Below are 26983 nucleotides of genomic sequence, written 5' to 3'. Positions count from 1 at the left end.
CGGCCAACTTTCAAGGGGGATTCAAAAGAAAAGATTTCAACAGGAAGAAGAATGATGGCAAAATCAAAGTCAACTCTTCCATCTGATGCCTGCTGTAAAGTTGAATGGCCCAGAAAGCTGCTGGCAGTGAGTGTGCAAAGAAGCATGCAGCAGATAAAATATATTTGAATCACCAGTCTCTGAGCAAGCTTACACTTCCTTTTCTCCAGAAAAGCTTTGGGGTTATGACCCTTCCTTGCCTGGCACCCTGGATTGTGTTCAGATGCTCACCCTCACTTTCAAGCAGTTCTATTCCCATCTGGGAAGGTTTGACACCCCCACCAAGGTGATCCCCACCAATAACTCAGGTCTTCCCCTTCACAAGGCTGTAAAGAAGATCTGAGCCAGGACCATCACCTGCTCAGCCCCAAACTGGGTGCACAGCATGCCTGTCCATCCTCCAGCCCCTTGCAGCCTGCTGAAGGGGTGGTAAACACTATTTTAGACTGAAGACACCACCACTGGGACTTAGTAGACAAAACTAAACCACCAGAATCTCACTCCCCCTTTCCTGCAGAATGCTACTCTATTTACTTCTAACCAAACCCAGAGCTTAACATTAGCCCTGCATCCCCTGGGTAAAGGTTTTATTGTTTCTGTTCTCTTTGGCAGCTCTCCCTGGAAGCGAATGGGTGGTCAGGGCTCTCCAGCACCAATGCCAAACAGCAGCTTGGCGCAGGGATGGAGTGTATGAGGACACGGTGATGGACCCACTCCAACCCAGTCCCGAGCTTGACTTTGCCTATAACTCCATACTGTCTGCAGGCAGACCGCATCTTGCTGCTGGTCCCCAAGACCTGCCAGCTTGGGCTCAAGGCTGTATATTTTGGTCCCTCTATACAACAGCAGGAAGATGCAACTCTGAAATGCATTCCCTGGTACTGCCACTCCATGCTTTTTCCCCTGATACAACTTGCTGTTGGGTATTAAAGACCACTGCAGGGGTCAACCATATCCCGATGCCTGGCACTATGGATTCAGAAGAACAAATGACAGGAAAGATGGGAATAGCTCCATCTGGATTCACCAAAACTTCCACACCAAGCTCCAATCAACCTGGGATAGCTTCTAGCTGGAAATGGAGGGACTGGTCCATTGCAGGCAGGTTTCTCAGGTCTAAAACCAACTCAGCAAAACACAGACCAAGACAGTAGCTTCGGTCTGGGTGATGGTACCAGAGCAACCCACATTTTTTATGCTGATACAATCACCACTAGAGCTGGAATAGCCCAGTCCTGCAACAAAGCTGCCCCACAGGCACGCCAGAAAACTCATTTCTCCCCATTTCTCTGGAATGCTGTAACTTTGTTCACAATAACCCCAACCACATGGCATCAAGCAACAGGAATTGGGCAGAGGCAATGGATAGCCCACAGCCACCCAAATCCACCACTATCTGCTGCTGGAGGGGACACAAGAACCAACACAGAGCTGCGGTGAAGTGGGAAGCAATAGATCCCTTCCAAACCTCCTGTCCCTTCAAACAGAGCTCCTGAGGCTTAGCACACAGAGCCCTGACTTTGCCTTCCGTGACCCAGACCAAGACCCCGATAAGAAAATCCTGCGATGCTTTTGATGCTGCTAATGGCCATTACATAACAGTCTGCTTAATATCTGTACTTAGCAAACCTTTCCCCCTGTGGTTAATTTTAAAAGCTCTACTTCGCAGGAAATCACACAGCATTTTAGAAACCTGGTCAACGAGATGAGAGGGACTCACTGAAGATAATTACAGCTCTGCACTCCTTGTGCTCAAAGCACACACCGCCTTCCCCATGCAACCAGGCCACCAAACACAGCTTTAACACCACTCTTCGGGCTTTTCAGTGACAGCTCAGGAGTTACTCTGAGTGAGAGAGGGCCTTGGTGACCTGCAAATACCTGTCATGGATGCAGGAGAGAGCTTGCAAGGTTGGAGCAGAAGTGTACACACGACAGACTCATTGATTTTCTGCTCTTCAGCATCTCTGATGGGATGAGTAAGTATCATCAGAGACGGTCTGCAGTACAGCGAAGGGCTCAGAGAGCTGAAAGCCACAGGACTAATCAGGGAAGCAAGAACAGAACCTGGGGTAGAGACGAGGGATAATCTCTGCTTGTCTTCCAGACGGAATACAAGTTGTAGACAGCAGATTATTACAAACATATAATTACAGGCTCGATCTTCTCTTAGAGAGCTAGAATTGCCCAGATTAGCTGGTCTCAGGCATTTCCTCACCTCGGAGGCACTGACATCTCCAGCAGTCTCTGACAAGAGCCCTTTGGAAGGATTTTCCCAGGCAGACTTCCCTTTTCTGTGGAAGCTTGCAGGCTGCATGTTGTTTTGATCTTTTTGTTGTGCTGACGGGTTTTAAGGTGTGTCCTTACATTGCACCTCTGAAGGGGCAAATGCAGAACAGCCCAAGCTCAGTATCATGCTGAGGGTTTGCTGGGGAGCAGCAAGAACTGGACTGCCCCGTGATGGGGGATAAGCCAGGAGCCAAGAGTCATCCCAGTGCCAGCAGCACCTGCACAGTCTGAGCACAGCCCAGGTCCAGCAGCAGGGTCCATCCAAAGCCACAGGCACGGCAAGTGTTATACCAGATCTAGGACCCATCCAGGGAAGTCAAGCAGGAGCCAAAGAAACCAAGAACAAAAAGCTAGAGACAAGCACACCAACAGCACAGCTCAAACCAGAACAGGGTACCCCAGGCTAAGCTTAAATAGAGCTCCTGGGCCATGGACAGGGTGTGGGTGGCAGTCCCAGGTGAGACTCCTCAGGGCAGTTAAGGCCTATTAGTACCCTCAGCACCTGGCAAGGATGCTGGTCCCTGCAACAGCCTAGACTGGAAGAAACAAAACTTAATTTTTGTGTCAAAACCAGCAGGTGATCAAATGTGCTGCCCATCCTGGATGCCTGTCCCAGACTGAGAGCAGCGTACAAGTGTCTTTAATGCATTTCACACCAAGCTTCTTATCTTAATATGCCTGCAAAGATTTGTGTGTTTCATCAGTATATCCATGGTGCTGTCTGCACCAGCATGCAGACCACCTCATCAAGCCCCTGCCAGGTGGTGCGGTGTGCTAGGTGACTTCCCAGACCTGTACAGTTTTGGGAACTGGCAATTCTAGGAGAGTTGTAATGTGTTTGTTTGGTTTAAATCCTTAAATTCCCAGAGTCAGGGATCTCAGTTTCCTCAGACAGAGGTAATCCAAACCACTAATGTCCTTCAGGTACAGAGAGAAAACAAGAAAAAGCCACTCCAAATGTTCAGCAACTTGCTGACAAGTGTTTTTTCTCATACAAAAAGTACCTAGCCAGACTCAGAGACCTGAAGCCAAGAAACTTGTGAGTCAAGATGACAGCCCAGTTAAGAGCTGCCATTGCAGCTGTGCAGCGTGGCCACGTTGTGCTCTCACCCACAGTGCTGCTGGATCCAGCCCTGGCTGCATCCCGGCTGAACACCAACCCTGCTGACCGCTGGACTTTCTCTGGCAGGGGAGAGAGAGAAAAAGGCAGAAAAAGTGGAGGAGATTTTTTTGCTGTACTTACATTGCAAAATTCCTGTCTAGGAAACACCTGTTTCTCAGCAGCCCTGCCCAGAGCTGCACACCGACAATCCCAAAGATGAAGAAGACAAAGAAGCACAAGAGGAGGACGTTGCCTAACATAGGCAGAGTATCTAACAGCAGGGTGACGAGTATTCGCATACCTGTAGGGAGAAGGAGAAAACAGGTCAGAGGAGTCCTTTGAGGGGGAAAGCAGGAAGGCTGTACCATTCCCAGCTTGGTTGTGCAGCCAGTGCATCCTGGGCAGAGGAATTGGGATGTTTACGTTTTCCCCTAGGCCTTAAGGCTGAAAAGGAAGGTAGAGAGTGCAAAAGGCTTAGCAGCAAGTGGGAACAGTGTACGTATCTCCAAAGGGTGGACTTAAGGATGGGATATTCGGATGTTTTCAGTAACGCAGTACTCAACAACACACAAACATGGGCAAAGCTGTGAGACAGTCTTTCCTGGAGAAACACCTCCACAAACCATCAGCCTCTTAAGAAATTGTCAAAATATATATCTATAAACATATTGAACATCTCTCATGAATCATACAAATTGTTCCCCTAAACAATACATAGCCTCGCGTAGGATGATAGCTGTGGCTGCTCTGAGCATCCTCCCTGGACACCTCCTCTTCCACGGAGGACTCCTCTCCTTGCTGGCTACAGGACTGCCAAACAGGGAAGGCAAGGGAAAATTTGACTTTTTTGAGGGGGAAAGCACTGTGCAAATGTTTCTTTCTTGTTGAGGAATGAGTCAACCTTGCAGAGCCTCAGCTAACACTTGAATTCCCATTCAGCACATTCCCAGCATCGCTGCCTAGGGGAGAGTGGGCAAGGAGGCAAGGACTGGGCTGGCACCTGAGGGCTGCCCTGTCTCTGTCTCACACATCAGGGCACCTTTAAACTCAAGGATAAAACAAGAATAAAAGGTGAATAATGACTTGCAGCTCAGCAGTTCAATAGAGGTTAAATGAACCTCTGAGACACTGACCAACCATCATTTCAACATCTGATAACTGATGAGGGGAGAATTAATGAAAAGCGGAAGAGGCAAAGGCAAATACTAAATTATAGCAAAGAACAAAGCCAGCAACCAAGCCTTGGGGTGCCGGCACTCAGCAGAGAGCAGGGCTCCAGTTTATGGCATGGTGGAAATCAAAGTGGTTGCTGGGTAAGGCGAAATTGCCACCTTTGGAGGCATTTTATCCCACTAAAATTCTGATCTGCAAACACTTTTTCCTGCCTGCCTGCATGGAGTCTTTTCCCTGTTCATTTCCCCTAGCAGGATGCTACTCTCCACCACTCATCCCATTTGAACAGAGCCACGTTTACACTGACACTGTCTCTCTTCCCCCACCAGTTTCTACACTGGCTTCTTCCCTCAGCCGGCTCCCAAGTCATGCCTGATGCCTCTCCTGCTAGTTCAGTGATGATGCTGGTCTACAGCCTGGCATCTGTAGACCCCAGAGATGGGTGCTGGGAGGAGCAGGGTCTCCAGGAGAGAAGTGCCCATCCGACCTGGCACCTCCCAGGCTGCGGCAGGCAATGCTGAGCCCCATTGTGCTGCTACACCCTCCTCCTCATGTCGCTCTGCCAGCGGAAATGCAACCCAGCCAGGCAGGGCCGAAGCTGACATTACCTTGTCAGCATGGCACGAGTGGATAAACTACCCTGGCCAAGAAGTCTGCACTAATAAATAATTAGGTGTGAGTAATAACCTCTGCATCCCAGGGCAAGAGCCTTTCAAGGTCTCCATGCCCAGCTGCGTCTTGGCTCCGGCACGGCTCCCTGCTGCTGGCGCCGGCAGTGGGTGCCTCTCCAGAAGAGCCGAGATCCTGGCGCCCAGCCCCATGCCAGCCCTGCCGGCTGCTCTCCAAACCCCATCCCGGTGCCGCCCTGGCGCCAATGCCACCCTGCGGGGAAGGGACACGGCACCGGCAGCCAGGCTGTGGCAGCAAGCACCACGGGTGGTGTGGGATGCCAGCCAGCATCCCTGCCATCTCCTGTAACCGCAACGCCGGTGCCAGCCACAGGGACAGCACCAGCCTCTGCTCCAAGCGCAGAGGGAAACCCAGAGCAGGAGGCAAACGGGGGGTTGATTTTGTCACGCTTGTTCCCAACATGTGCTGTCACAGTAAGCCCCCCAGGAGCACATCCCACAGCACTGCCCTTCAGACTCGCCTTGCAAATCTATTTTGGAAAAACAGAAAAGACTCACTTAATTCCCACTGGAAAGATGATGCTGGGCTTTTCGCACACCACCCCCCCACCCCCAATATCCTCACTCTTTTTTTTTTTTCCAAAAATGGTTAAAATTTATCTCTCTATGCCAGACAACTTTTTTCCGCTCAGCTACTTTTGGTATTTTGGGTTGTTTAGTGGCACCATTCTTGAGATTGAATCCATCTGTTTGCTATCCGCTAAGGGTGCTCTGGGCTCTCAGCAGAATGTCAAGTGTGCCATGGGAAAAGAGCACGAGCATTGGTTAGGCTGAAATGAGGATCAGCATTTCTTTTCGTTCCCATTCCATGTGATGCCTGGTTTAAACAACATAGTAGAAAAATAAAAATAAAGCAGTGAAATGGATTTGAAAAAAGTGACCACTACTACAAAAAAGCCCCTTACTGCATCTCCTGCCAAACATACAAATTGCAGGAATTACATTTTTCCAGGCATTTTCAAAAAAAAATTTCTAATAGACATGATGTTTTTATTGGCTACGGTTCTCCTTTCTTTTCTTAACAAATAAAATAAAAATGAAATAATCTTGTGGGTGAATTTATTGTGCCTGGAAGCGAAGAGCTAATAGCACTGGCTGGAACCCAGGAAAATGCCCAGGCATCACAGGGATAAATTGCCAGGCTATTTCTCATAGTTTCTTGCTTCCCCTGTGCTGTGACTGAACACCAGGCTCATCTCTTCTGACCTAGCTGTAATTTGTATCTGCTCGACATCCTTTTGTGACTGCCACTGAGCCAAAAAACCCGGCTCCTGCCAGTGGTGCGGTGGCCAGGGGGGTGTTGCTGGTCTGGTGCTGGGGATGTTACGGATGGGGCTGAGTGACCTGCGGCTGCACCGCTGGCTGGGGCAAGGTGGATGTCCGAGGTCAGCCCCAGGCTAAGCTGTAGCATGCCCATGGATCAAAGACTAGAAATGTAACTCTGTTATTACTGGGAACTGCAAAAATACAACAAAATAGAGGGCTGTCACTATCCATTCTCTGCACACCCTGGATTATATCAGTAAAAGTACAGAAGTTAAAAGTGTATGGAGTTAGTGTCTCATAAACAAGTAAAGGCTGTGATTATCTGCCCTCCAGGAACAGAGATATTTCTAAGAATACTAATCCTGCCCTGGCACTTGTTCAAGACACGGGCAGTGTTGTAAGATCAGCCTAGCTGCTCATCAAGCTGGGCAACTCAACTCTGAACACGGATTGAGCTCTTTGGATTTAATCTCACATACTATTAACAAAAAATTGAATATTTTCTATTGCCTCTCTTTTGAAAAAAAAAAAAAATATCCAAATGGCAAGTGTAGCAGAAGACAGCCTAAAAGGCTTACTTCAAAGCTTCAAAATCAGACTCCTAAGGGAAAGAAACACAAGCTGGACCTAGATCAAAATTTCACCTAGACTTGGAGGCATTTGGATCCCTGGGCCTCGGTTTAATAGGCATGTAAATCCTCAAATTCCCATGGCTTCTGCTCTCAGCCCAGCTGAGTCCCAGCCTGAGACTCCCACTATTTCAAGGGAGAGCTACAAAGGGCTTTGTGGATTTAAATAACTTCTGAGCCTGGTTCTCACCCCAGCCTGAAGCCTCGGCAGAGCTCTGAGCTGAGCACGTGCCAGCGTCCCTCTGTTCCTCCCCATCCCAGCGAGGCCATGCAGCCACCATGCTCAAAATCCTGGAGGAAAACTTTCTGTTGTGCTTTCCGGCTGCTCCAATACCCTGGTAACAAAACCTCATTAGGAAAACAAAGCCCTGGTGGGTTTCATTGTCCCTTTTAGCCTCTCATTTCTTTTTGCCTTTTTTTTAACTTCTAATGATGTCACTGTTGAATGTAGAGATTTATTATTATTTTTAAAAGAATAATCCTGAAGAATTTGAGCTCAGAGAGAAACTTCAAAGACTCCTGTGCGTAAACATCCATCTGTTCTGTTCCTTTGCATGTTCATCTGAGGTACTGGAACCAAAGCCCTTCTGGAGGAGTTTGTTTTGCTGTGCCTAGCTGTGCAGACATGATTGGCAATTAATCTAGGCAGGATGTTCAGCGAGGACCAGTGGAACTGTGTCATTTTTTTTACAAGGAACCTCTATGATTTCCATACAATGCTGTTGCATTTTGGATTGAGTGGATTTTGGTTAAAAAAATGATGCAAGCACTATGAAATTAGTACCTTGCAAAAGATTGCTCAGCAGACAGCTGATTCCAGCAGGAAATTATTTCAACTCGTTGGTTCATTTTTCAAATTGGATTTAGAAGACAAGCAGCTGAAGCCACTTGAAAATAGATTTAGGGCCCACTTGAACTTTCTATCATGGATGAACCTAATTTTGTTCTGCATGACAGCAGACCCTCTGTGGTATTTTACCAGCAACAGAGGCTGCTGCACTTCTAATCCTGAACACAAAGAAATTGAAAGACCTTAAATAGCTGAGAGGGGAAAATGAACCCATCCAGGGCAAGAAGATCTTTCTTATAACTGACCTTTCCCCTTTCTTTATAGGGACTTCATTATTTACTTTACACTAGGAGCAGAGAGTTACTTGCCTCAAAGAACTCATGAAAATGGAAAACAGCCACAAAAATTCCACCCCCCCAGGTATAAAATCTACTTGCCCTTTACTAACACTGAAAATCATAATACATGATCTCTGAATTACCATTCAAAATCAAAAGAAATTAATTTGCTCTCAGCAGCAGGAGAGTAGGCTACTGCTGCAAGGTTTAGCAGACAACGCTAGCTGAAGTAGCTGTAACCCCCTGGTTTTCCGGGGGGGTGAGCCAGGACAGCCCCAACTGCAGCTGTGTGGCTGTGGTGCAGTCAAAGGGGTGACTTACTTGGGACCCTGTTAATGGCTCGTAGTGGCCGAAGTACCCGGACGGTTCGGATCGCAGACAAGCTCACGTTGTGTCCGTCCAGAGAATACTCCATCATGCTGCAGGGGAAAGAGGAAAGGTGTCAGGATGTGGGATGCTTGTTGTCTGGGCATGAGGGTGCTGGGGCTGCCTGGGGTTGGGGCTGTTGCTGCCTGCATGTTCTGGGAGTCATCGCCCATGTGTTTGCAGCACATGATGTGCATCATGCTGTCAATAGGGGATATAAGGGATATTTCAGCGTCTAAGAGGCTGAAAATACCCACAGGAGCAGCAATGGTGCAGGGGCTGGCAGGCAGGTGTGCTCCTGGGCTAACGGGCTGCAGGCACAACTAACACACCAGAAAGCAGGACTTGGCATGACAAGGAGCTCCAGAGTTGGGGCCACAGAAACTGGGGCAGAGGGGAAGCCCTTGACTATCTGCTCAGCTTCTGCAGCTGTGCTGCTCTCCTTTTCCATGAGCTTATCACACTCTGGCCGGCAGCGCATCCATGGCATTCCCAGGGAGATTACTGCACAGCTCCATGCAGCTCCAAGTCAATAAGATGTTTCTGATATTACACCCCCTACTAGCACCCCAGCGTATTTTCACACCAGCTTATCTCTCCCCCTATGACAAAAATGTGAATAATCAAGCCTACAAATGATGTTGAAGTAGTTTGGTTTCCATTTTACTATTAAGAATAGGGAACATTTTCTTTTTCATGCTCCATCTCCATTTCACATAAACATTTCTCTCCCAGGCTGGGAAGGATGTTAAGTCAGTTTTCTTGCTCTTTTATAGCAATGAGTGGCAAATGTGTGTAGTGTTGCTTTTTTAATGGGGTTATGGCTAGTTAGCATGGCTGTAATTACAATTTATGAGTTTGACTACAGGGAAGCACTTGTAAATATGTCACAAATCTCTCACCACGCCTGTTCAAATAACATAACAGCATCAAAAGCAACCCTGCGAGTAAGCTGTTGGATCCCATGGAGAAAGAGCTTTTGTTTTGCTTTGTTTTTTTAAAATAAACAAACAGATATTGAAGGAGGAAGGCAGATACGAGCTGAACTGCTGCAACCATGCACTTCAGAAGCCTCAGTGGAATGAGAGATCTTGCAGCTGAAGCATCCTGCAGCCGGGATGGACCAAAATTGCTATGTGCCATCAAGAAGCAACAGCCGAATGGACTGAAGCAACAGCTGAATGGATTTCAGGCAACAAGCACAGGGAGGTTTGGTTTCGGGCCAGCCTTGCTCAGGCACATAATTGCCTATGTGCCCATGCTCTGCTCTGCTGGAGCCTTGCACTCCGTATTTGATGCCTGCCCTGCTCTACAAAGTTTAATTGGGAATATCTAGATGTTCTGATGTTTGCTTCTCTTTCGTCTTTGTCCTGAAGCTGTTCGGTGTAAGCCTGTGATATCATTGGCATTGCACTGAGGTGACTTTGTCCTGTTAGCCTTAATTTGCCATGCAGAGGCCAAGGTGATTTTGAGTTGGTTTTGGTGATAACCTTCCAGAGATTTTTTTTCTTTTTTTTTTTTTTTCTTTCCCTGAAGTAGTTAGTGAGTCTTTATAAATCAAAACCACCTTAAAGCTTGTATGTAGGAGCTGAGCCGGACATGATGAATAGCTTTAAAACTCAACACGGCACAAAAACAGGTTTTAAATCTAACATGTGTTCACTAAGCAGCCAGAGCAGAGCAGTGGGAAGCAGCCTGGAGCTGCACGAAGGACCACCCAGCGGGAAAGCCATCGGAAATGCCCGTTCACACCTGCATTGAGGGGCCTGGAGCCAGCCCCAGGTGTCTGCTCTAAACAGACCTTGCAGGAATAGACAAAGCATTGTTTAAAGTCCCTGAAGTGAATAGTGCTGAAGCCTGAATCTGCTTGCTGGCGTGGTCCCAATACAACACACTCGCAATTTATCGGGTGGCTGAGTAAGTGAATTTTAGTGTAACTGATACAGTTTTTGAACTACTAATAGCATGTAAAAGGAGTATGAAATGCCCCAGTGGGAGCTGGTTTTGTACTCCAGAGAGCTCATGCAACTATTAGCATGTTAAAGGGCCAACTCCAGGGGCCACACTTTTACTTGGCCCTTGGAGTTTCAATGGGGCTGATAAAAGATGAATAATTCAGGATTTGACCTAGAAAACAGACTTTCTGACCCTGATAATTTGGAATTCTGTGATACTCCATCTAGGATTTGAAAGTAAGTCTCAGGGGGATCTGCACTGCCCACCGAAGCCAACATGAAACACTTGATGGATTCCAGATTGGACCTTCTCCAAGTAGTGAAAACATTTGAAACCTTCATGAAAAAGTCAAAGGTGCCTTTGTCAAAGCCAGGCTTAGGGTGTTGTTCTCATATCACACTTGTAAACCAAGAATACCCTGGAATGCCCAACAGAAACTTGCTGGAGCTGGAAATTTTGGTTATGCAGGGACTGGAGGTCTGGGTGGACTGGCACTTGGTAGGTGATTCTCTACAGCCTCTGGGTACTAAAAAAAAGGAGGCACAAGCCTTTGCAATGTCTTCTGCCATGAACGGTTTCCAGTCCTTCAGCTGTCAAGTTAAAGATGTCCAAAGCATATCATATGAGCCTGCAGAGTCTACAGGGACTTGAGGCACAAGGAATGTCTCTGGTTTCAGATCCTGTGGACAACATTTTTGATGCTCAAGAAATGCTCTCAACCTGGCTGCTGGACAGATTGAAAAGTTGTAAGCTCCATTCAGTCTGAAATTTTCCGGGGTACATTTCTCAGGCAAGGAAAACATTAAAGGCCTTTCAGTGCTAGAGCAAACTTCAGACACAATCTGTTGCTAGAGGCAGAAGATATGTTTATTTTGTAGTTTCCCGGCTTACCCTCCACTTTCTTTGGTGTACTTGCTAATAAGCCAAATCGGCTTATTTGAGGAGACTGAATGGGACAAACAAAGCAGGCAGCACTGCCTATCACTTGCTTCCCTTCTTATCAGAAAAAGCCTCAGAATAACTTCAACACATCCACCCACTTGCTAGAAAAAGCAACTCTTATTCCAGTCGTGTGCTCCCTGCTAAAACCACCTCCAGTTTTCGGAGCAGACACTGGATCTGGTGGTGGTGGGAGAGGTGGGAGAGGTGAAGAACCCCAGCCCATCACACAGCTCCTCCTTGCCTTCCACCAGTGTTAGTGGCCAGCACAGCCTCTCTTCTGAGAGATGGGCAATAACACCACAGGTATGCCCTGTGAATCATCTGGAGATGGCCCAGGATCAGCCAGAGAAAGGGCTGTTCCTCTTCTCATCTTCAGCCTGAGTAATGCCAGACTGGCAGCAGGGCTTCCCATCGAGGTCTCCTGGTGCTTCTGCTGTTTTCATTCTTCTCAAACACATTCCAGCCACAGAGGGTGGGGAAATACACTGGAAAACTACCCATCGACTCACCAGCCACCTTCCCCCTTGTCCCAGGTGCTAGTGAATAAAGATCCTGGTGCCAAACCTGGCTCTGCAGTATGAGCAGAGGGCTCAGCCTTTCTGCACACAGGTGCTATTTTATCCTCCCACTTTGCTGGGATGATCTGGTCGATGATGTGGGGAATCTCTGCACGCCCATCAGGAGAGCTCATCCTGCAGGTTCAGCATGGGGAAACACTGTTGGCACGCTGGTTACAGATGGCAGATTTCTGATCCCAAGTTCCCCCTGCAACCACAGCCTTGTTCTTCTCCTGCTACTTCTGGCTTAAATGCTGCAGCGCTTTGGAAAGAAAAATAATTAACTGCTTCTTTTGTTGTCCCTGCTGTTCTTTCTTGGGCTGTAACTGCACATGGGTTCAAAGGAAGCTCTGCTCAGGAGACCTCATGTTTTATTCAAACCAGTAAGGCCATTCCTAATTGTATTCAAGACAAATAACATGGAGCAAAACAAAACTCCATTAGTGCAGTGAAGATTGTACATCACTAATGTAAGGGTAAAAATGCCCCAACATATTACAGGAATGTTCTAATTAACCCCAGGCTGGTCATTATAAACTCAGGAATTCAGAAATAAGGCAGAGCTCTGTAATTAAAGCAGCCTGTCCCTTTCTAGGGTATACTAAGCAGGTAAGAGAGCCCGGCATTTCTAAAATCCATGTATTTATAGAAGAAAGTTTTAGACTTGCCAAGCTTTTAGTCCGCTCAGTTTTCCCCTATGGGTGTGAGGGAACTGGTGTCAAAAGCACCCAGATCTTCCTTATATCTGTTTATTAACACATCCTGCACAAGCAAGAAGCTGTAGGAGATGGTGTTAAAATGTAACTAAGAGAAGTCTATAGGAGGCATTTGCATGCACTTGTAATTTGGGTCAACTTTTGGCTAGCTTCTTCCACTGGGATTTCAACCTTCTGAACCAATTTTTGGGCTAGGTTCTCCTTGTTTGGCCAGTTTCTGTCTCTCTGCCTCAGTAATGGTGTCACATAGCAGGAGTGGGGCTGAGCTGCTATATTTTACCGCCTGTTCTGGAGACAGCAGTCTTAATCGCGATCACTGGAACATTCTGGCCATCACAAGCACTAGATCAGTGTGCGCTTGATTTGACAGAGATGACACTGGCGAAAAGATTGCCATGGAAAAGCAGATGGCTTTTGCCCTGACATGCATACCCCACCCCATCATCTGGTGTGGTTGCCAGAGGCGACACCAAATGAGACTTATGAGACTTTGCCTTGGCTTGAGCCTGGCAGCTCTCACAAGATGCTATGAATACTGGCCAGGACAACCTAGAGATTTGGCTCTCTGGGGACTTCTTGCCTTCACTGCAAAGAACAAATTTATGAGGTTTTGTTACTGACCCCGCCATCACGATGAAGAAATCCAGGCGATTCCATGTATCTCCAAGGTAACACTTCTGCCCGAAGATCCCCAGAGCCACCATCTTGATGACCATCTCCACCGCAAAGAAAGCGAAAATGAAGTCGTCAAATGCCTGGAGACCAGTAAAAGATTATTACAGTCAGTTCTGCTGTGCTCTCTTATCAGGGAAAGGGAAAGCAGAGACGCGAGCACTCCATCCGCAGCGGTACTCTGTACACCCTGGCAGCTGCTGCAAGGCAAAGCCCTGGTACCAAAGTGCCACCTACTGAACTCAGAAATCAAACCTGCCATACCTGATGGGTGACGGCAACCCCTGAGCATAGCTCCTGGGTCAGCCCACTGCCTGGGAAGCATTAGCAGCTTCTGTTAATCTACCGGCAAAGATAAAAGACATGGCTGTTGTACAGGTTGGATGTTTTTCTTGGCATTTAAAGCCTATGCATCCAACAGCAACTTGTGGTTGGGTCCATGAGGTCTCAGCAACTTGCAGTGGAAGCTGTGTTTGCAGACTGGGCAGCTCATACCTCCTAGAAAGAATTTGTCCCATCTAATAGGGAGATGTAATTCACCTCTGATGCCTTCAGGACTCCCAAAGGGATCAAGGTTCCTACCCATGGACCCAGACACAGCTGGGAGTGAACGGGCACATCAAGCAGAGGCTGAAGCAGTAACTATAAAGGCAGCTCTGCTGCATGCGAGGAATGGCTGGAGTGGTTCCTCGTGGTGCAGAGGCTCAGGGCATCCCCCTGGCAAGCCTGTGTGCCCAGCACAGGAGTCTCTTGATGAAGGCCAAAATTTTGGGGTTTAGATTACTGCAAGAACAAGAGAAAATAAAGGTGTGTAATTGAATCCATTGGTGCCCTATAGAACATGCCTCAGCCTTTACTTAAAGAATGATTTCTGTAGAGTAGTGGGGACTTGGACAGCTGTGATTTCTCCAGTCTTCCTGGAGACTATAGGTACCTGAATGAAATGTGTATGCACTTGAAAATACCATGAAATAGACTCTATTGCAAATATTCTTCTACATGTTGCCTGTAAACTTGAACATCGGGAGATACAGATTGCTCGTAAATCATGTGCAGAGGCTTTGTTGTTTTGAATGACAGAATTGGTAAAGCACAGGAACTTCTCGATCTACAGACATGACTGCTGCTGTCCAAACCACTCTCTTAATGACTATACTGTTTGCTATTGTGTCTCTGACACTTCCATTTTTAGGTCTGAGTGGATTAATGGTAAAATTAACAAAGCATCCACATGGAAGCCAAGTTCCCACTGCGCATCCATGTACCTCTGCGTGGCTGTGTGTGAGCATCATCTTCTCTGGCTGTTGGCTTTATCAACCAACCTTTCCCTTGTTAAACTACACAGAAGTTTTGCTCCATTATTTCAGTTCATTTAATATCTGGCATCTGAACACCTCCAGAAAGTAGTTCAGGTTTTCTACCTCATGTTCTGGCTTTCATTCCCTGCTGCAAGCTGTGACAGGGTAAGGGATAATGATGGCTTTACTTGCAGCCCTTTCCTGCCTGCAAATGCATCAGGATAACACTTCAGGTTTTGCAAATATACTCAATACGTTGTCATCATTCAGCCTGTATTAGAAACAGATTTGGTGCCTGGGCTCCTTGCAGGCTGTTATGTGTATCTATTCTGGGGAGAACAGACCATGCAAATCGTGTGATTGCAACCTGATTAAATTATGAATAAAAGGAAGCAAATAATAAGCATTCAATAATGTCACCTCCTTGTCCAGGCAGGATTCACTTTGTCTGCCTGGACATTTTGGCAGGGATTGGCATCCCCCAAAGCCCCACGTGGGCGTATACATGCAGAAAACCAGCAGGCATGGGGAGTGAAACCTTTCAGGAGAGATCAGACACCCTCTGATGGGCTCTCTGGGGCAGCTTAGCCCACAGCTCCCTGCAGTGTGACATTTTCTGGTGAAGGAGATGGACTATCCACCTCTGGGTCCTGCTTCACTCCAACCCTGAGCCTGACCCTCTGAGGCGATCCCTATGCTGCATGCAGCTGGTGGCAACATTTTCTCCAAAACGGATCTCGTTCTGTGACAAACCTCTAGTGCCTTCTCAGCTCAACTGGTTTACCTAGCTCTGCATTTAAGAGATCCTCTTCTAAGACTGAAAGAGGGTTTGATGGTAAACTCTACTATTGCTGGCATTTGCAGGCAGTTCTGGACCAACCTTTGCAAGAGGCAGGAGAAGCTGGTTGGAAGGATCCCACTCGCATTCCTGTACTGCTGAAATGCTCAAAGGGAAGTAAAGCAGCAGATATATGCAGGACTCAGCTGAACCAAGCCTGCTAGCACTACCACGTGTCAGTAGTCCCTGCCTGGGTTGATGTAATGCACTAGAAACAAGGAAAGTTGCTTCCAAGCCTGAGAACCGAGCTGCTGCAGGAAGCCCAGCGCCAAGGTGCAGCCCACACACCAGATGATGCTGGGATGTGCTTCCAAAATGAATCCTGTGGGCATATGGCAGCGAGGGGATTGCCAGGACACAGTGAAGGATGAAATGACAAGTGTGATGCCCCACTAAGCTTGGGATGGCCAGCAAGGGCCTGTGAACTCTGTACAGGTATGCATTTCCCAAAGGGCAGTTAACCCGGCACTCAGCAATGCAGCACTTCAACTGGTTGGCTCTGCTGTGGAGGACAGCAGGCATGGCCTTGTCCTGTGCCATTGTGTTCATAAAGAAGGGAATTAAATGTCAAAGTCACCAGTGCTGTAGTGCACAGACCAGACTGCAGCAATCTGAGAGATGCTGGCAGTGAGCTGGCTGGGGTAGAACCGACCAACTGCAAGCAAGAGGTTCCCTGCGGCATTTGCCATCCTGTAGTTAAAAAGTGTTCAACACCTCCAGTGGGAGCTGGATGCCCAGTTTTGAGCCCCCCTACCCTTATTAAATGTGTAGAGAAAGGATCATGCTGGGTAAGTCTAAATCAGTCAGCCTTTGGGTCGCATCTAGGGCCAGCAGGTCCCCTCAGAGGACAGGCTTTGCATGCCGAAGCGTGGCTTATTGGGAAAATCAGCCTTATGGGAAGGGCTTTCATGGCTGGATCCTGGGGGAGACAGACAAGATGGGGGTCCCAGCTCCCGGGACGGTCACCACCCTGCATCCCGCACGTCCCAAGCAAGCAGGGCTGCGTAGGATCCTTACCTCCAGGATGGTGCACCGCTCCGACTGGCACTCCACATCCTCGCAGGGCTGGAACATGCCCAGGGTGACGCAGTTCAGGAGGATGACCAGCATGCTGATGTGCTCGAACCAGGTGAGAGGAAGGTGTTAAGGAGAGCACACACTTCAAAGTCAGGAGGGGGAAAGCTGAGGCACCATGCTGTTTACACATCAAAAAGCCTTCACTCCTGGCACAAGCAAAGAAGAAAACACAGCCAAACGGCCCAGATTTGCTGAGGTTTGAAGATTTTGGCAACTGAGGAAAGGGCCTTGGAAAGGATGCTCCTGTTGAGATGAAGGAACAAGCCATGCCTTTCATTTCCTACACAGCAGCAAAGCCAGAGAAGTGCAACCAGGCGCACAGCTATGCTTTCCCTCTCAGGTCCCACACACTTCATCCTCTTCTCTTCTTCATGCATGCCCAGGGCAGCTGAGAGCAGAGCAGCCTCTGTCCTCCTCCCACAGCAACTTTTATCTACAGATCTCAAAGAGTTTTAGCAGTGAATCACCCCACAGGTCTGCCAGAATTAACTCTTTCACTACCAAGCTAAAGAAAGCAAGACAAGGATAGATTAATTAATTCAGGCACCACCACCACCAGAAAACCCGGCTTGTGCCTGGTTCCTTGCTCCAACCAGCGAGGTTTCTCTGCTGGTTTCCATCTCGAGTCATGAGAACATGTGCTGAATACAGGTTACCTCATTCCTCCTGGTTTCTAAGTCTCAAGGATCTATAGAGTCCATTTTGAGTTTTACATCATGACCGAGGATGAAGGCAAAACAAAGCCAAGCTGGTGGCACAAGTTGGTAGCACCAAGGATGGCATTGTGTCGGGATACAGATATAAACCAGGACCCAGGGTGCACAGCACGGGCTTTGAAAGGGAAGGAAAGGGCTCAAGGCTGGATGTCTCCAGGCACTAAAAATCCCCCAGAAGACCATACGCTCTTACAGGACCCACCAGTGCTCAACTGCACTACTATCAGTAGTTTCAATGTAGTAAGTGGCGATTTGCATCACTTGATTGTTGAAAACCAGGCCCAAAGCTTATGATTACTGCTGCTGGTATGACTATTAAAAATAATAAAATAAGACTTGGGAGAACTAAATAGGAGTTTCACAAATTAAGCAGGAATGAGAGATCTGTTCTTAGGAAAATAATTGGAAACATCTGTGTATGAATAAACCCTTATGCTTTCAAACACACAAACATATGTGAGCAAGGGATCATGGAGAAAGAACCACATAGACATTGTCTTATTTCTGATAACAACAGCTCTTCTGCTTTGGAAACCTGAACAAAAAACCCTTACTGTATTTACCTCTGCTGCTTTTAGATATATTTTATCTGGCATTTTATTAGTTCAGTGTAAGATTTATGGCAGCATAGGATTTGGTGTGTACAAGGCTGCAGTCTCAAACTCCTTTTGCATACACACTCTCATTTACCCAGATTAATAGAAAAAAGAGAAATCAGCAGGGTCTGGTCCTGCAGCTTCCCGAAAACCTGCAACCAACCCACTTCTCATTTTAGAGAGGGCCTTAATTTAAAAGTTCAGAGCTAGGATCACCTTCGAGCCCATGCTGGGGACCAAACACATCAGACTTGGAAACGCAGTTGTCTAAAATGGAAATGCATAAAATCGAATAAACAAATTAAAACAAAAACCCAGGTCACCTCGTCAGCGATGCAGAAGGAGCTGGAGCAGGCAAAGCTCATGGCCACAGCCCCAGAGGACTTGTGCATCGCTGAAATACCAACATTGGTTTACTTGAATTCCTCCCTCCCTTCAATGATTTCTTTCTGATTTTTGACATATTTAGGGGCTGTTTGGATGCCCTTTCCTTTTGCCTAATTAGATGCAGAGTAGCGATCTTGCTCCACAGAGAAAATAGCCTGCACTGGACCCAAACAAAGCCCAACCCGTGGCCATATCCTACTTACAATATTTGCATTGCTTGATGGGATTCATGTGGAACTCCCTGTAAACAGGGCTCCTGTGCTATTCCCAGGGTGCCTGCAGTTGCATTCATTTCAGTTATTAAACTTGCAGATAATTTTTTCCCTCTAAAGTAAAAAAAATAAAAGCACCTGTATTTTGAGCTGTTAAAAAAGGTGTAACTACGCTGATGCATTAGGTCTCCTGCTTCCCCCAGAGGAGGGGAGCACACTGGCCCTGTGCCTGGTTGCTCCAACCTTGCTCCTGCCCTGGGACACTGATCCTGGGCTTGTGCCAAGTCCATCCCCTGCTGCTACAGCACTGGGGAAGTGTATAACGTAGGCTTTTCCCCACCACAAGGTGATAAGGCTTTTGACCCATGATCCACCAAGGGTTGCTGGTCGTGTTCCTGTTCTCCGTCCTGCTCCCCACCACCTGAGCCCCTGTTTCTAGCAGAACTCATCAAGAATTAGATTTTGTTTTCCATTAGAAAACACTGATTTGTCAAAAGTGAATCATCAGCAGGGACCGGTTTTGATGGCAACATTCAGTTAAGACAGACTTTTTTAAAAAAAATATGGAAGAATCTGTCTCTTGAAAGGCAGAAGCACAGCCCATTGCTGAAGGGAGTCCTTAGGAGCATGGGAAACCCTGATGGATACCAGGGTCTGCCGTGCCCCAGGTGCTTCCGTCTTCTGGGTTGGTGCCTGTTTGCTGCTCAGATCACTCTCATAATGATATAAAATGACAAACATTTCAAAAAGAAATTTTTCTGAGCAGAAAACCTGCCTACCCTCTGGATTTGGCATCTGCCCCTGATTTTTGGTTTCTGTGGAGTGACTGAAGCCTAAGGCTGAAGATAGTTGTGGGATGAAGCCCCTGTTCTGCTGAGCTACCCCGGACATTTGTTCAGGCACTCTGCTCGTCAGATTTCTAAAAAACTTCCTTCCTTTATTCTGAATGATCTAATTAAGTTTTTTATGGTTAAATAATCACCTGCAGGAGAAGAATTGTCACTGGAGTGGAAACAAGTGCCTTGATTCCTTAATGACAGGCAGAACCACTACCGTCCCCTGTCCATCTAACATCAAAGCCAAATTTGGTGTATTTCAGGATGTCAGAAGTGTTGTTTTAATTTTCTAAGAGAAAAAGAAAGGCTATCCCACAGCTTTGTGGTCACAGGTGTTTAGAGGCTGTCAGCATAGTCAGCAAGGCTCAGCCACGACTGTGAGATGGAAATGACAATGCTGCTGCATGTAGAAAGGAAGGAGACAAAAGAAAACTTGTGTTGCCTTTGAAGAAAAGGCTGAAAAGATGGAAGAAAACCCACTGTAGGGAACAGTTTTGCTTTGGCTGGAGGAGGGAGGAGGAATCCCCTGCTCAGGGCTCAGACATTTTCTGGGGATGCTCCTGTCCTCCTGTCATACCCGAACCCTTCCCGAAGGGATGCGGCTGAAGGGGTCTGAGCTGAAAGGTCCTGTCCCTGCTCAGCCCTTCCAGCCCACCTTCTCCTCCTGTGCCTGTGGCTCCCTCGAAGGCATTAAGCTCCTGCCCTATTTATTTTCACATCTGATTAATGACAGTGAAATCCCTAATTCGAAAGTGGGATTACCCTGAGTGGTCTGCCCCAACAAGACTAATCCTCCCTCCCTCCGGTACACAGATATTCAAGGGAATTTCAGTTCATTGAATTTCAGTTCACTCCCCACTTCCTGGCTCCTGGCTCCAAGGAGCCCCAAAAGCTGTGTTTTAACACCCCAGAGCCCCCCAAAGCCACCCGGAATTCAGCAGCCATGTGGATACGTCCCAAAGCAAACCCCTGGGGGGTGGGAGATGCTGCTGCTTTTCAGGATGGCATTACAGAGAGCACCTTTGTGCAGCATCCTTCCCATGAAGCCTGGGCCACTTCTAAATGCCCATCAGGAAAGAAAGGTCCCATTCTAATAATTATGGGAAAACACCCAGAGGAGAAAGACATGAAAAGGTGGGAAAAAAGTCTGAGAGCAGCCCAACACTGGGCCTGTGCCAGCAGAAGTAGCAGAGAAGGGGCTGGGGCAGAAGTCCCACGGCACAGAACAGCCTCGCGGATGACCCTGCAGCATTGCTGCACACCCTGCCTGGCTTTTTTGGCCATCAGGAGGTCAAGGAAGGTGAGGGATGGTGACACCCAGCTCAGCCATGCAGGGCTCTGGCTCACACCCTGAGTGGCACTGGAGATGCTGAAGCTGCGATGGGTTAGGGCTGGCTTAGGGCTCTCCTGGTCCCCCGGCAGCAGCAGTGGCTTCCACCCGCTAAAACCGTGACTCTGCAAAAATGGGTACTTCTGAGTTACCATGGAAACTGCTGCTCTCCAGGCCACCGAAGCACCACCCAGTTTAAAAGCAACCAACTTCGCAACTAGGAGATTTGAAAAGCAAAAGATGCAAAGGGGAGATCTAGACTAACTGCTGGAGGCAAAGATAATTGCAAAAGATTTGCTTAATATTTCTTCCTCTGCCACAAATTCCAGGGTAATGACATCTCAAGCGTATCTGGGCCAAGCTTAAATCCCCCAGACACCCTTCAGGCAGGAGCTGGGGAGTGGCAGAGCCCTGTCCGCCCGGGGGGAGGGCTGCTCCTGGCCGCACAGCACTGTGTGCAGGATTGACACAGTCTCTTACACTAAAATCTAGTCCTGAGTTTAGAAGTAGCATCACAGAAACCAGGCTCTGCCCCAAAATGTTTTTGGCCCCACCTGCTGTTAGTGCAAGGGCTGATGCTGTCCTGATGCTGGTGCTCTCCAGCAGCTTTTCAGAGGGTTTTACTAAAACCAACTCCAGGAAAAGACCAGGAGCTTGAGGATTAAGAGCTCTGGTTGCCAGAAGATACCTCTGCATGGGCAAGACCTGCTTTTCCCGCTAACCTCTGCTGTGCCAACATAGCTGGTAAGGCCTTGACTTGATTTTAAAAGAGAGATGGGAATTCAAGGGTGTGTTGAAGCAGTTGCTCAAGAAAATCTCGAGTGTTTCCAGCAGGAAAACCAAATGGCATGAGCCCAGTACAGAAAGCTGAGGCTGGCTGGCCACTCGTCGACTCCCTGTCACCTAGCCACTGGTAGCAGTGCCAGAGAATGTGTTTGAGGAGCTGGCAACCCAAAATAAAGCTGTGTAGGAGCTGTGCCTGTGTTCTGCCCAAAGGAAGTGCTCCCAGCACCTCCTGCCTCTGTCAGCAGCCCCTGCCCTCTGCCACTGGCAGTGGGGTTTGCACAGCTCCTCTGTCACCAAGGCAGTGACACAGCAAGACTCTCATCTCCTAAGGAAATTACCGATTAATTAAGGAATCCAGCTGACAAGCACAGAAAAAAAAAAAAAAAAAAAAAAAAGTCTTCAAAACTGCCGTCTGGTGGGTCCAGAGCAGAGCGGGATGTCAGAGTCAGTTTGCATCTTAGGATGCAGAGTGGAGTGAGGATGCCTGCAGTGGTATGTCATTTCATACCATCAATTTGTCTTAATGCAGCCAGTGTTTCCTGTAGACAAGTTTGCATTCAGCCTCGGATTTAAATTTTTCTTTTCCTCTTTCCCTTTTTAAAGCAGTGCATTTGTGACTTTTTGCATTACTGACCTCAGGCCCTAAACCAAGGAGCAGAGGAATGGGGCAGACTCCGGTGTCACCACAGCACCTCCGGCCAGCAGCACACAGACCTGCCCACGGGTTGCAAGGACAAAACCCAGAGGGAGAACATTAACAGCCTGGCATGCAGACCCTCACATTTAGCTTTGGAAGAGACTTAATTCCATTGAGTTTATGGCAACAGAACAAACCAAAGCAAAAGCAGAAATAACCAGTGTCCTCACTGAGCTCAGCGCTCCTGCTGTATTTTGCAGCCATTTAGTCCAACCCGTTTAAGCACAGATCTAAGTACAGTGAGAGATCAGCTGCAGCCCAGCCTGACAGCTCCTGACATCTCCTCTGGAGATGGTTTGCACACCATGACATGGATGGTTGCAGGCAGAAGCAAAGAATGACTCTGCTGCGCTGAAAAATGCCAAGCCCAAATCCAGCGTCCTCCAGCTCCTTCCCACCATAAACCTCTGCTTCTCAGCCAAAAGAGAAAAGCAAAATTAACTGCAATGATGCAACTTGGATCTCTGTTTCACACATTTTAGCCAGCAAAACAAAGTGGATAGTTCGTGTTTCTAGAAGACTTTCAGATCCTTACATATTTGTGGAATGCTATAAGGGGATTTCTTGCACTGTAGGTCAAAGTCTAGTATTTTCTTTAAAAATGTAAAGGCCCCCTTAAATACAAAAGTGAAAGAAAAATAAACTGCTTGTCTTGAAGACTAGGTTTTCAATATCTCTTTTAAAATTGTATAGGTACAGAGTAGACTGCCATGCCTGCAACCCTGGTTTGGGTCTCGTCCGCTCCACATCGGTTATTTTGCCACCCCAAGTAACGCAAAGAGAACTCCAGTGACGTGGGCGTAGGTCAGGCTCTGACGTACCATAACGCAACCAGTCTTCTTCGCTGGGCAGCTCAGCCAGTCTGCACCTCCCCATCTGCAGGGAGATGCTCTCTACCATCCGTCACTCCAGTTCTAAAAATATTTCTGCCATAAACACAGTAAAAAATGCCAGGACCACATTACCACTGTGTTGCAAACTCCCTTGCTTTCATCCCATGCCTCGTGACAAAGGACATGCTGCTTCAGATTCCCAGGTCCTTCACAGGGATCAGTCTCAGCTTCATCTAAAAGTTCCCCTCCCTAGCCCCAACCCTCATTTCTAAGTGCCCAAGTTGGAGAGAGGCAGGAGCCAAAAGCTTAAGTGCCCAGCAACCGAAAAGCAGCAAGACAAGATCATGGCACTTACTATTTTCACATAATCTTATTATTTTTAAGCCAGTCAGGGGATTTTGGAGACTTAACCCATTATTTTAAACACTCGGATTTGGCAGTATGGTGATTATTACTGTTATCGTATCCGTACGTACTGCACACGATGCTGAGGAATAACACAAAGCAACAAAAGCCAAGTTATAGTTACAAGGAGAACATATGTTTACAGAAGGAGCAGCCAACTGAAGTTTCAGTTTTTATAGTCTAAGATGTGACTAATGCACTAAACATACATACACACTTATATATATACACACACACATCTGAGAGACGGGGATTTTTGGAGTGCTCTTGGTGAGCTGGGTATGTACTGCTCACCAGAGAGCAGCAGGACTCGGGCATGTAATCCCTCCTTTGCAGAATCGCAGCCTTATTTTGCCTTTAGCAACAAGGTTGGTCGGAAACCTGAGGACCTGCTTGTAAACCACCCAGCCCAGCACCTCGAGTGCAACCAGCTGCAGGAGGAGAGGCAGGAGAGGGGCTGGGTCCTCCAGCTGAGTGGTCCAGCAGACCCTGAGGCCACAAGGATGCCCACATCCTTGGTCAGCCCACAAAGCAGCTGCTCCGTGAGATGGCAACAGGGCTCCTGCAAAGCTATGGAGCACTGAAGCACTTGCACGAAAAATCGATGGGGATGGGGGGGGAGAGCAGGGGCTGGGGTGGGCACTGCTGTTGCCTTGTCCCACCGAGCCTCACAGCATCTGTGTGTCCCTGTCCTCTGACTGACCACTCTGAAAGGTCTGGGTATGGGTGGGAGCTGCTCCGATGCAGAAATACTGAAGTACCTAGTGCCTGTTTTACTGCTGTTTAGGGGTGCTACCCAAATACCAGCAAATTACAGTAATAATGCTTCCCATCCCTTCATGCTACCAGTAACAAAAATAGCTTTAAAAGTCTGCAGTATCCACCTCATCCTGTATGCTAAGTAACGGAAACCAGTCCAAACTCAATGATATTTGGTAAATAGGAGCAGGAAAAAAATAAAAAGAAAGAAAAAGAAAGAACAGAACTGGAAGAATAATGAGTCAGAATAAAATTCCCAAGAGGCAGCGCTGGCTGGTGCTGGCATAATTTTAAGGAACATTCTTACTTTTAAAAAGTTGATTGATTAAAGCTATTTTTAGTGCCCATACTGCACTGGATCATTTGGGTGCGTTTGCTTATGAATTGTAAAACAAAATGAGGCAGCCATACTTCAGAAATATATACCTCCCCAACAGCACCACAAACACGCAGACCAGAAGCAATATTTCAGCCTGAAAGACACCAAGTTGGCACATGTCTTTGGAGATGGGACTGGCTGCAGAGAATTCTTGTTTAAGAAAGGATTAGCCTGAGTTACTGGAATAATTGCATCCCACTAGTTTGTTATAAAATAACCATAACGGGACTCCAACCCGGTACCAGCCCCAAATGGATCTTGAGCAACAGGCTGTTCTGCTGATCTGCTGCAGGGTATGCCTTTCTCCCCCAAAATGCGAATAATTCCCTTTGCCTTGCACAGCCAGAGATGGGGGAGCTGATTTTGGGGCAGATCTGTCCTTGCCAGATGGTTTTTGGCTGAAGCATGGCAGGTTGCAGCCCTGGCCATCCCAGATGTGCTGTATGCATTGCAGCCAGGGCATCCCAAACCTGTAACACTCCCCTGTTGCGATGTTCATCATCATGCAACGCAGAAACCTTCCCGCAGCTCCCAAGAGCCTTGCACAGCTCCCTGCAAACCCCAGACCTGCTGCACAGTGGCTGTGTTCAGTGCCCAGGTTTCCCACATGCCCTTCAGATGCCTCCTCTTTCATTTTGGCACTCTGGGCAGCTGAAAAGAGTATTTGCACCTAAGGTAAAAAGCACCAAGAAGTTGGCATTTGTCCTGCAGCGGAAAAGTCACTCGTGTGCAACCGAGCCACCAGCGGTCCTCAAAGAACCCACCCTGACTGACAAATCTTGGTAGTGACTGTAATGCAGAGATCAAAGCTGTTCACAGATCATTCACTGGCAGTAAAAGGAGGCTAAATCCATCTTATTATGCACCTGAAATCATTCACCTTGCTCAAGCCAATCTTTTGGAGCCATAATGAATTTAAAAGCAGTTAACTCCAGGTCCTTGTCATGTGTCATTTGTCAGACAGCTTCATTTTCCTTGCCTGTTGTCACAGCTTTGTAAGGCTGTTAAAAGACAGCCGATGCAGCAAGTCGCAGCTATTGGGGATTAAGCTTCAAACTAAAAGGATGCTACAGGCATAAAAGCACCTCGAGGGGTGCACATGCTCGCGCTGCCTCCTGATGCGGCTCAGTCAATGCAACACTAATCCTCCCTGTTCTTGGGGCTTTCTGAGCGTACAACCAGGCTCCGTAAAACCTGATCACTACCATTACTCTTCCCTGCCATGTGCCTTCCCAGCACAAACCTGTCCCGGCAGAGCTCGCACCTCCCAAACAAGCTCAGCAGGGAAATCAAGGCAATGCAAATCATTGCTACGCCCAAACCCAGAGGAAAACCTCCTCACATCAGCCTGCTGGCATGCATCACCCTGGAAAAATCACCTCCACTGCCTGTGTTAAATTAGTGCCTGTTAATACCCAGAGTGATGATAGCAAATGGATTTAGCACGTCGTTAAGGCATCCTTAACTGCTGTGAGATGCCCCGCAAGCAAACAAGGTTGTATCGATTAAAGTGACATAGAGGGACTTTGGCAGAGCTGTGCTGTGCCAGGCTGGCTTGGGAGCTGCCCTCTGAGTTTTCATTTTGATTATATGATGGAAAACACCACCTTGCATGATTTAAGTTCTGCAGCTGGAACCCCATGGCTGGCCCATGCCAGAGGAGTTGGGGTTAGCATGGTTTTCTTGCCTGTGATGATGGCTCTGAAGCCCTTGAGCGGTGGGTTCAGGCCACCCAGGAAAGATTCTGTTCCTGCCACCTCCATGTATTTCGATAAAATCCCTGAATAATTCAAAGGCGTTATTGCTGATTGACGGCACTCGCAGATCTCAGGGCCAGAGATCAAGTCCTCCCACTTCATCCAAAATAAACCCAAATGATCTCTAAACACATCACAACCCGTTCAACCACCAAATCCACTAAATCCACCCAAATGAGAGCGTTTCACACTCACTAAATTCCCAGCTATCATTTACCCAGCAAGGAGACAAGGACAGAAACAGTGTTTTGCCTAGTCCGCTCCGCCTGCATGACTCACTTGATTAAAATACATATAAGCACCTATCTAAGAAGTGACATGCGAGGGTGAGCAATCAGAGCAGGTAATTGCTTGAGAGAGACGGGTGCGTGGGTGGGACGCCAAATCCTCAGGAAACAGGTCACGGAGGGCAGAAAGCTGCAGCCGCATCCTCGGGGGTGGCTCAGTGTCATGGCAACTCGGGGCTGCCGCTTGGCTTCCCAAAAGGATGCTGCTGGGGGTGTCCCCCTGGGCAGGAGGTTGAGCCCTAAATATCTCCTGTGCCAGCTTTGCT

The 26983-nt window shown here is 47.7% G+C and overlaps 1 protein-coding gene across 2 annotated transcripts in view; it reads right to left on the bottom strand.

Moving 5' to 3' along the window:
* CACNA1H (calcium voltage-gated channel subunit alpha1 H) overlaps positions 1–25410 on the bottom strand; it is a 137101-nt gene extending 111691 nt beyond the window's left edge. For both annotated transcript variants that reach the window (XM_080386510.1, XM_080386511.1), the window contains exons 1-4: positions 16678–25410; positions 13474–13607; positions 8637–8734; positions 3572–3731 (exon numbers count right to left, since the gene is read on the bottom strand). In XM_080386510.1, the coding sequence (XP_080242636.1) occupies positions 3572–3731; positions 8637–8734; positions 13474–13607; positions 16678–16770 (485 nt within the window). In that variant the 5' untranslated portion in view covers positions 16771–25410. The remainder of the gene's footprint in view (positions 1–3571; positions 3732–8636; positions 8735–13473; positions 13608–16677) is intronic.
* Between the last annotated feature and the right edge of the window lie 1573 nt (positions 25411–26983).

This window comes from Falco punctatus (assembly GCF_963210335.1).
Source record: "Falco punctatus genome assembly, chromosome: 4".
In the NCBI taxonomy this organism is placed as follows: Eukaryota; Metazoa; Chordata; class Aves; order Falconiformes; family Falconidae; genus Falco; species Falco punctatus.
The sequence above is the reverse complement of the archived record's forward strand: the minus strand, read 5'-3'. Positions and strand labels throughout refer to the sequence as shown.